General features: G+C 54.5%; 1 protein-coding gene across 1 annotated transcript; it reads left to right on the top strand.

The window, feature by feature from the left end:
- Positions 1-2,691: 2,691 nt before the first annotated feature.
- On the top strand, positions 2,692-10,610 carry CMTM3 (CKLF like MARVEL transmembrane domain containing 3; the record flags this gene model as incomplete). The annotated part of the gene is given in 4 exon segments (XM_006155621.3): positions 2,692-2,847; positions 3,545-3,640; positions 3,997-4,117; positions 7,425-10,610. Coding segments are annotated over 4 exon segments (402 nt in total), but the record flags the coding sequence as incomplete, so codon positions are not given.
- Positions 10,611-10,803: the final 193 nt, after the last annotated feature.

Consider the following 10,803-nt stretch of genomic DNA (forward strand, 5'->3'; position numbering starts at 1 on the left):
GGATCCAGCTGCCCCGCCCCTGCCAAGCGCCTTCCTCCTTCCCGCCGGTTCCCTCCGCCACGGGTCAAGCCTTCTTTGTCTTCCCGACACTCGGAAAACTCCCGCTGTTTTCTGCACCGTCCGCCTGCGGGGGTGGGGCTGGCGCTGGGCCTCCTTCGCTGCATCAAGAGGAAGAGGCCGGGCAGAGGGAGGCAGGATGAAGGATCCGCACGCGGAAACGACTACTTGTTGCTTAGATGCCAGGAACGTGACACACGTACCTGCCCTCATTCCCACTTCGGAGACCAGGGAGCTGAGGCGCAGCGTCTGGGGACTGAACAGGTGGCTCACCGAGTGACAGCGAGGAGAGGCTCAGGACCTCTCCCTGTACCCCGTGCAGATAGATGACTGGAGGCCATCCTGGACACTCCTCCGCCTCCTCAGCCCACGGGTCACCCCAGGGGTCAGCAGCCCGGCATCTGCCCAACTGCCAAGTGAGGCACTCCACCCTGCAGATCTGGCCAGCCAGCCTTGGGAAGAAGTCTTTTTTTTTCTTTTTTCCTATGGGGTGCATGCTCTGGCCAGAGAGGCAGAGAGACGGAGAAATCACCCCCCATCCCCACCCCACCCCCCCGCAAAGGGGGATGGCCATGCTGCAATCCCTTCTCCTCCATTCTCCTCTTGGAATTTTGAGCACACATGCACACGCCCCCAGCATGAGTTTTAAGCCTCCAGATCCAGGACTCAAACCGCTGTTTACTGTGTGGGAGTTCAGCGACACAACCATTATGCCATCTGCTGGTCCAAGGAAGAAGTCTTGAATCTACTGTTCACTGTGGGGCCCCAACCACCCAGGATCACCTGGCAGTGGGGGGTTGCAGAGGGGGTGTCAGAAATCCAGGTCTGGGAGGAGGAGGGAGGGAGGATGGAGGGGGAGGGCGACCATCAGGATGCAAAGGAGCTGTCCTTGCTCCTGCCTCCCTAAGTCGCCTGTCTCCCATCCCCAGGACAGAGCAAGCCTGAGCTGATAGGAACCGTAAGGGGAGGAAGTGGTCACCAGGAACCTGGGAAGAGCAGGAATTGAGAGGGGAATCTCCAGAATAAGGCTTTGGGGGAGTACAGGAGACAGGAAGAGGACGCACACAAGAACAGCCTTTGGCAGAGGAAGTGCAGTAGGATCCGAAAGGGCTGGGTCAGGAGCCAGGGCCTGGCCTTGCGTTGCCTCAGAGGCCCTGGTAGTGCCGCTGCCCTCCCACCGCCCTCTCCATGCCCCCGTTTCCTGTCAGCCCGAGGAGGATGCAGCTGCCCCAGCACTGTGCTCAGAGCAGTCGACGGTGTCCCAGGCACTCCCTGAGGTCTCTACAGCTCCTTCGTCTGAAGCAGCCACGGTGCTTCCTGTCAGGCACCTGAGTGCCCCATGGGAGCCCCCTGCACTCAGCCATGGACGTGTTCAAACCAGGGCAGAGGGCTCCCCCAGCTCTCAGGGACCAGGCCGCTTAAGAACTCTAACTGGGGGGCCCTGCCTGGCGGTGCAGTTAGTAGCAAACAACTGCAGTGCCAGAGGCCCTACGGCCGTGCGTGCATGAGCCTGAGACCCCGAGGGGGTGGCGGTGCAACAAGACCTGGTCAGGGGTGCACCTCTGTCTCTTGTGGACGTGCACATGTCCTGAGCCTCTCCTCGCTGTCACTCGGTGAGCCACCTGTTCAGTCCCCAAAACTGGAACTCAGATCAGCCAGCCTGTGTTCAGATTCTGGTTGCCCTCCTACTAGCCACGTGAACCGAGCCTTCGGGTGGGCTGTGCACAGCGTTGGAGCACTGGCGGGTGTGAGGATTGGACACCCTTAAGCCTCAGTGGGCACTGGCCAGAGGACCTACTGACCTGGCCAACAGCCCCTCATCTTGGTCCGCCCTGCACGGCACACGGTCTGCAGGAGGAACAGGGCGGCCTCAGCCTGCTCCAGTGTCAGTTATGTCCACCCAGAGTTGTGGCGAAGCTGCAGTAACGTTGAGGCGTGTTCAAGTCCAGCCTGTATCAACTGTGTGCCCGAGGTGTCTGTGCAAAGGTCCCCTTTCCGGGATGATTTTTTATCATGAAATTTGCAACTACATTTTAAAAAGCTGAAAGACTGATAGTATTACCACCCCTAAACCCGCCGCTGAGGTTGTACTGTTAACACTGCTGTTTGTCCTTCCACCTCTCCACCCATCTGTCCACCGATCCATTACATTTATCAATGCAAAGAAGGTTGCAGACAGCAGAACGTTTCAACTCCAAACACTCGAGCATGCATATCATGAACTAAAGTTCAAGATTTGTTTTTGAAGGTAAAATGCACATTCAGGAAAAATGGCAAGTCTTAGGAGTTAGGGGTGAATTTCTGAAACACTGTTGGGCACCCTCAGAGTTGGGTAAGTTCTGCCATGTTGCTGAGGATGGGGAGAACCACCACAGGAAGTGTCTCCAGGGAGAAGAGGGGGATGGACCATCCTGGGGGGCTGGGTCCTGGCAGAGAGATGGCCTGTGGTCAGGACTCCGGGGCATGCCCAGAAGGCCTGGGCCCCCAATGGGGTTCTAATCTTGCTCTGCCGCCTGCCAGGGTGGGACTCTGGGCTGGTGGCATCCCTTGTGGAGCCTCCTCTGTCCCCAGCTGCAGGGCCAGGCTCAGGAACGCTGCAGGAAAGGGCTCTGACTTCCCCGCCCCTTCCCGCAGGGTCTCTCGTTCATCACCTTCATCTGCTATGTGGCATCCTCAGCTTCTGCCTTCCTCACGGCGCCTCTGCTGGAGTTCATGCTGGCCCTGTACTTCCTCTTTACAAGCGCCATGCAGCTGAGTGACAAGTTTCAGGGCTTGTGCTGGCCCATGATGGTGAGGCTGGGGCCCGGGAGGAAAGGTCCAGCCCTGAGCAGCCCAGTGAGGAATCCAGATTCATGCATTTCGACCCTGGCCTGTTCTTAGTGAGCTGGAGTGCCCTCTGCACTTGGTTAGAGCTGGGGGAGGGGGGATAGACCGGCCTACAGTTCAGGCCCCACCACTCAGCCGCCCATGACCTGCATCTGGATGGAGCAAGTCTGAGAGGTGGGAACCAGGAGTGCCTGGCCACCAGGTGGCACTGGTGCTCCCAGTGGCCTGCAGGGACTGAGCCTCAGCCACAGGAATTCAAGCCATTTCCACATGGGCAGGGCAGGTTAACTGAGGACTTGCAGGACTCACTCAGACCTCAGCCATCTGGCCACCTGGCCTCATTTGCTCACCCGGAAGGACCCAGAGCTGTACTGAATGAAATGTGGCAGAGAAGGGGCAGTGAGGGCTAGACTGGAACCTGGTCTCCTGACATCACATCCAGCACCCTTCCACCTGCCCGAGGAGGGCCGTACCCACACTGTGGCAGGGCCACACCCTGTTTGCTGTCCACAGGGCAGTGTGAGCCTCTGGCAGCCTGCAGGAAAATAAGCTGCACCCTGGGGGGGCAGGAGAACAGCATAGAACCCCATGGATGTGGGCCCGGGCTTTGGGCAAGTGTCCAGGCTGCCAGGCCCCCCTACGCATGCCCCTCTCCCCCCAGGACTTCCTGCGCTGTGTCACGGCCGCCCTCATCTACTTCGCCATCTCCATCACAGCTGTCGCCAAATACTCCGACGGAGCTTCCAAAGCAGCCGGGGTGAGCAGCTGCCCTACCCTTGGGGAGGGGGGTGCCCAGCAACATTGCCTGCCAGCTCACCACCCCTCCTGAGGCTCCGAGGGCACTGCATCCCTTCGCTGTTTGAGCCCTTTGGGTCTCAGCTACCCAGGCTTACTGTACCCCGAGTCTGGGGAGGCTGTTTTCAAGCCAAGTTTGCAGCTTGTTTTCCCATTTCCCGCGACTCCCACTACTCAGCGGGGTTTGTGCCTGCCGGCACAGGCTGGCTGTCCAAGCAGGGGAGAAATGGGGCTGTGGGGCCAGGCAGTGGCTTCCAGGCGCACCCTCCGAACCAGGGCTCCAGCTCCTGGAGACACATCCCATCCCCTGTCCCACAGGTGTTTGGCTTCTTTGCCACCATCGTGTTTGCAGTTGACTTCTACCTGATCTTCAACGACGTGGCCAAATTCCTGAAACAAGGGGACTCCGCAGACGAGAGCACAGCCGGCAAGGCCGAAGGTGGGTGGCTGCCCTGTGGGCTTCTGTCAGGGGACCCAGCCGACTGCCCCAGAGGCTGCCACAGAGGCCTGGCCTTGCCCTTGAGGACACTGGGCTAGTTAGAGCTGGGTAGGAGCAGTTCTGCCCTCCCCAGACAGGAAGTGGTCATGGCTTGGCTCTCATGTCCCTTCATGTTGTAGGGATGGGGTGCCTCCCCGGGGCCTCTGCCTTTCCAAGAGGGGCTGAGGGCGTGCCTGGTGCCATGAGCCCTGCAAATCTTCCTTCCCAGATGAGCCCCAAGGCTGCCAGTCCCTCCCAGCTCCTGTCTACCTGGGGTCCAGAGCAGCCACCACCCAAGCCCAGCCTCCTGCTGTCTCCCCTACCCTTGGCCTAAGGCCCAGGGCCACTGCTCTTATCCTTATCAGCAGTGCCTAGACACACATAGGCAAGCTCAGGCTTGCTTTAGTTTTGTTTCTGAGGAAAGTACAAGAGACATTCTGGCTCCTCAAATCGTTCTCCAACTCAGACCACTGTGCTGTTACCTAAGTGTTTTGTTTTGTTGTTGTTTTTTGTAATAGAGAGATTTTTGCCATAGGGAATGTATGCTCACCAGAGAGACAGAGAGAAACTGAGAGACAGAAAACAACAAACCACCCCCCCCAGGGGGGTGGGGCAGTGGCCACACCACAATCCCTTCTCCATTCTCCTCTCAGGATTTGGGGCACACACACACATGCACCCATCCTGAGTTTGAAGCCACTGGGTATGGGACTTGAACCGTGGTCAAATACATGGCAGTCCAGTGACGTAACCACTATGCCAAAGTTGAAGGCTGGTTTTTATGCCTATTGCCTGCGACACATGCCCCCAGCCAGCCCCATGAACAAGTAGTAAATGTCAGTAGACACTCAGGTTTCGAATTGTTTTTTTAATAGCTGGATAATTTTACATATACTTTCCCCCCCTATTTTTGCTATAGTTATTCCTGGCTTATATGTTAGAATCGAATACAGCAAAATCCACACAAGCTTAGCAGTGTTTCCTGGCCAGGGCAAGGGGAAGAGTCAGGTTTTGGGAGTCTCCAAGCACACAGGAACTCTTAGCTGCCCACTGACCCTGCCCCATGCTTGTCCAAGAGCCAGCCTGAGATCCGACCTGGGCTCAAGGGGTAGAGGCTGGCCAGGGAGGGGATGAGCTGCAGAAAGTGGCAGCCAGCACTGGGGCTTGGGCAGGAGGGTAAGTGACTTGGGTAGGAGGTTCCAGAAAATTCTACAAAGTATCTTCAGTATTGGGATTTCAGGAACCCTCAGAGTGCGCCAGCCACTTGCCCCAGAGGCTGCCACAGAGGCCTGGCCTTGCCCTTGAGGACACTGGGCTAGTTAGAGCTGGGTAGGAGCAGTTCTGCCCTCCCCAGACAGGAAGTGGTCATGGCTTGGCTCTCATGTCCCTTCATGTTGTAGGGATGGGGTGCCTCCCCGGGGCCTCTGCCTTTCCAAGAGGGGCTGAGGGCGTGCCTGGTGCCATGAGCCCTGCAAATCTTCCTTCCCAGATGAGCCCCAAGGCTGCCAGTCCCTCCCAGCTCCTGTCTACCTGGGGTCCAGAGCAGCCACCACCCAAGCCCAGCCTCCTGCTGTCTCCCCTACCCTTGGCCTAAGGCCCAGGGCCACTGCTCTTATCCTTATCAGCAGTGCCTAGACACACATAGGCAAGCTCAGGCTTGCTTTAGTTTTGTTTCTGAGGAAAGTACAAGAGACATTCTGGCTCCTCAAATCGTTCTCCAACTCAGACCACTGTGCTGTTACCTAAGTGTTTTGTTTTGTTGTTGTTTTTTGTAATAGAGAGATTTTTGCCATAGGGAATGTATGCTCACCAGAGAGACAGAGAGAAACTGAGAGACAGAAAACAACAAACCACCCCCCCCAGGGGGGTGGGGCAGTGGCCACACCACAATCCCTTCTCCATTCTCCTCTCAGGATTTGGGGCACACACACACATGCACCCATCCTGAGTTTGAAGCCACTGGGTATGGGACTTGAACCGTGGTCAAATACATGGCAGTCCAGTGACGTAACCACTATGCCAAAGTTGAAGGCTGGTTTTTATGCCTATTGCCTGCGACACATGCCCCCAGCCAGCCCCATGAACAAGTAGTAAATGTCAGTAGACACTCAGGTTTCGAATTGTTTTTTTAATAGCTGGATAATTTTACATATACTTTCCCCCCCTATTTTTGCTATAGTTATTCCTGGCTTATATGTTAGAATCGAATACAGCAAAATCCACACAAGCTTAGCAGTGTTTCCTGGCCAGGGCAAGGGGAAGAGTCAGGTTTTGGGAGTCTCCAAGCACACAGGAACTCTTAGCTGCCCACTGACCCTGCCCCATGCTTGTCCAAGAGCCAGCCTGAGATCCGACCTGGGCTCAAGGGGTAGAGGCTGGCCAGGGAGGGGATGAGCTGCAGAAAGTGGCAGCCAGCACTGGGGCTTGGGCAGGAGGGTAAGTGACTTGGGTAGGAGGTTCCAGAAAATTCTACAAAGTATCTTCAGTATTGGGATTTCAGGAACCCTCAGAGTGCCACCCTCACAGGCAGGCCTTAACATTATAAAGTTGTTTTTGTGCACAATATAAAGCATGGGTTGGGACCAGCAGTTAGCGTAATGGCTATGTTGCTGGACTCCCATGTAGTCGACCGCAGTTCGAGTCCCGGACCTAGTGGTTTAAACTCATGCTGGGTGCATGTGTGCCCAAGATCCCGAGAGGAGAATGGAGAAGAAGGAATTGTGGCGTGGCCATTCCCCCTGGGGGGGTGATTTCTCGCTTTCTGTCTCTCTGTCTCTGTCTTTCTGGCGAGTGCACATGCCTTATAGCAAAAACCTCTCCAAAAAAAAAAAAAAAAAGGCATGGCTTATAAAGAGGGGACTGAAACTATAAATGGTTTTCCAGTATCTTTAGTTTGGAGGACAACAAACAGCTGTCTTCCTCCTCTTTGTCCTAACCTGGAGGAAGAGTTGGGATGCAGATGTCCAACTCTGACACCCCAGGCGAGAACAATCCGAGGAGAGACATGGGGAGGCCTGGGCCCCAGAGGACAGGGCACCTGAGCTTCTATCTGCAGGGGAAACACCCATCCCCACCTGCACCCACACCCTGGAGGGAAAAGCAGCTCCCTGGGGAGGGGCCCAGGCTCGGCCCGCCCTCCAGCCAGCAGCCCTCTGTTACTGACTAACTTGGGAGGGGCTGGGCCTAGGGCTCCTGCCCAGGACAACCCAGCCACCAGGCCCCACTGCCCTGGAAACTGCTGCCAACACCCTCTTTGCTTTCCTTTCAGAAGAGAATTCTGACTCCGACTCAGACTGAAGGCCTGCTCATGCCCTAGCAACCCCGGCAACCCTCACCTTCCCACCGGGCGGTGGGAGTGGGGCCCGGGACCTGCACGTCAGAGGGAGGCCATGACTCTGTAGCACAGGAGTTGCCAGGGGAACGGGCTCTCACCTCCCCGAGGATGTGTTCCTGAGCCCAGCCAGCGAGCTCGGCTGGCACCGTCGAACCACTGCACCTGAGGGCACCCACCCCTTCTCGTTTCTGTCCCAGGATCCTGAGCCCTTTAACCTTTCTGCCAAAAACAAGCGGAGAGGACCCAGCATTCTTCCCACCTGCCACAGTACGCCCAGCATGCTGCAGGTGGAGCGGGCGGGCTCTGTGTGTCACGAGCAGCAAATCCAGACCAAAGCCACCACAGAGCCAGGCCCCCAGACCCCAGAGGTTTTTATCTTAGCTGTTGTCCCAGCTCATGCCAAGCAGAGAGAGAAGTGACTTTGCCTTACCATGGAAAAGAATGGGTCTTGTCCCCCTGGGAAGACCACGCCGCCGTCCATGGGTGAGATGACCATTCTGGGTCTGAGACCGTTTCACAGGAGAGCTCGTAGCCAAGCTCGCCAGTCCAAAGGACAGGGAACTGTGACAGCGTCACAGGCAGCTGGGCAGGCCCAGCCAACCCACTCCTCTTGGGGCTGGCACCCCAAAGATGGTCCTTAGGCCTCAGGACGATGCACTTCTAAGTCTGCTGACCACCAAGGGGTGAGGCAAGCCTTCTGCATTCACCTAAGGACTTCTACTGTGTATGTATCTTAGTGGGATTTTGTAACTTTTTATAATTTTTTTATACAAGTGTAGCCTCTTAACAAATGGCATTTTCTGTGACCCAGCAGGCCTCATGAAATGAGCCAGAATTCTGGACCCATGTTTTGGGCATTTGTAACCTTGCTCTTCTCTTGCATGTGAATCTCCTATCCTGAAAAAAAAAAAAAAGAAAGAAAACCCAGGCTGGATTAAAGCAGACTGAACACCTACTTGGAGCAGATGTGTTAGGACAAACCATCGGCCAGCCTCAGTGATTCTGTCCAGTATCCTGGATGCACAGGGGGCGGAACCTGACGGCGTGGGTTCTAGCAACGGCACAGGTGCATTTGTTCCATGCCAGCCCACGGGTGAGCATCTGACGGGCACTCTGTCCTCACATTTAATCCTCAGAGTCCTGCTTTGCAGTTGTGGGAACCATGAGCACGGCTAGGCCGCTGGCTCCAGGCCCTCTCTCTCACACAACCAGGTGACCTCTCAGGCAGCCAGTACCTAGGGCTCTTGTGATCTGGAAACTTGCGGCTCAGGGGACCTCACGGCCTGAGAGGATCCCTAAAGGGTGTTCTGCCCAGGCTGGTGGGAAGAGGTAAGGCCTCCTGCCTCATCTTCCACATACAACACCCATGTGTTTCTGGAAACATGCATGAAAGGTGCATGTGCAACAGGGGAGTCTGCTCCACCTCACCAGCCTGGCAAAGCCGGCTGGGGACACGTCACAGCGGCCTCCTCCTGTCCTGTGGACGGTGGCCTAGTGCAGGAACTGGGCAGGTGCCTCCAAAGCAGGGCAGAGGGAAGAAAGAGGCAGCAGCATTTTTACAGGTCTGTTTATTAAACAAGAACTCCTTCATGACAATTTAATACAGTATTTATTAGCGATTAGTGTTGAGAAAATTATTTCCCTCTACATACAAAAATACAGATTTGAACACTATGAAAACAATCAAGACAAGTACCATGAAAAATTGGTCCTTCAAAAGAAAGGGGGAGGTTGAGGGTGACGTGAGGCTTTGTCTGCTCTCAGGGACAAATCAACACGAGCGAAAGCTTTGGGGCCGCACAGACCACTCCGACGCACGGACGCAGACCCGGGAGCCGGTCAGAACCGGGGAGTGCTCACCCCGGGCATCTGGGTCAGTGTGAAAACCTAGGACAGGGGCGCTGACTCCCAACGGGCAGAAACCAAAGTCGCCAAATGGTCATCACCTCAGAGTGCCCCTGCAGCTGTGTCTTTCCACATAAAATGAAACAGACTTTTAAGAAGCAAAGTAAAATCAGAAAATTAACACTGCCCCCTGAAAAGTGCCACTGGGTGAAGTGCCAATGAGTAATCGCATTGGAGGGTTACTACTAAGCCTCTGAGTTCACGTCCTTTGTTATCAAATACATACTCTCATCCTTCAGAAGAGAAAGAAGAAAAAAGCTAGTTTTTGTTTCAGCAAGTCCGTACCTTCCTCTCGCCATGGCTCAGCTAGTTTACTGAAGGTCTTTCTTAACCAGACATAAACAACTGTGTCCTGCAGGGGTGGGACATTCACAGGGGGGAGCCGCTCCAGCGAGTACCCACGTCTTAGTTTCACACAACTCAAAGTCAAGGCCTGAAGCCTAGAAAGGGCCGCCGAGCCCACCCAGTCCACGAGACCCACTGAAATCTGAGTGGAAAGTGAGCCCCAGAGACCGGCAGGGGCGACCACCTCTGGAAAGCTTCCCACAGAGCAGAGGCAGGCGGGCAGGTTGCAGAGATAGAGGGTGCCCAGCGGATCCCCAAGACGACAAGCCAGAGCACACCCACGGACCAGCCCAAACCACAGGGGGAAGAGCTAGATGCAGGCTCTCCACCACCATAGACCCAAAGAAGGGGAACTCGGATCAGTGACGTTCCTTTTTTTGCTTGTTTTGTCTTTAGTACAAACCACTGTCCTCCTATGGTCTGAAAGTGAGCAGCGGCTCTCCAAGCTGAGCAAGTGGTTAAAATGTACCCAATACACTTATACTGACTTGTCATTATTTCACAGAAATATACCCTTAACTCTCAGGCTATTTAAATAAGCAGAAGACGTGGGGGGAAAGGCAGCAGAAAGACAGGAATAGCCGGGGGAGTGTTTTGGTTTCTTTTTTTTTTTTTTTTCTTTTTTAAAATATATACGAAGTTTAAAGGGAAAATGGCCAAAACCTCAAAACCAGCATTGTTGAAAGCAATATTAAAAGGACACAGTCTAAAATCATGCTACAAAAATAGTGTTATCTGGTTTAACTAAATGTACATCTTTTTTTCCCATTTCCATGATTGACAGGAGTGCTCACGTGATACATGGAAGGCACCAAAGGTGAAGTGATTATTTGTCTTACAACATACAAAGACAGAATTGTGTACTTTGAAGAAAAAAAAAAAAAAGAAAAATACAATCCTACCTATAATAAATAGTTTAGTGTTTCTACCATGGATTCCCAACCCCCTACACAAAGTTCAACATATACAAACAGTTAATCGCTAGCATTCGTAGAGGGAACCATGACAAACAAAATCAAGTTATGAAAAGCACTGATTTTATCCAATAAGTCGATTTCACCAG

This window comes from Tupaia chinensis, unplaced genomic scaffold, assembly GCF_000334495.1.
Source record: "Tupaia chinensis unplaced genomic scaffold, TupChi_1.0 Scaffold000463_1, whole genome shotgun sequence".
Lineage (NCBI taxonomy): Eukaryota > Metazoa > Chordata > Mammalia > Scandentia > Tupaiidae > Tupaia > Tupaia belangeri.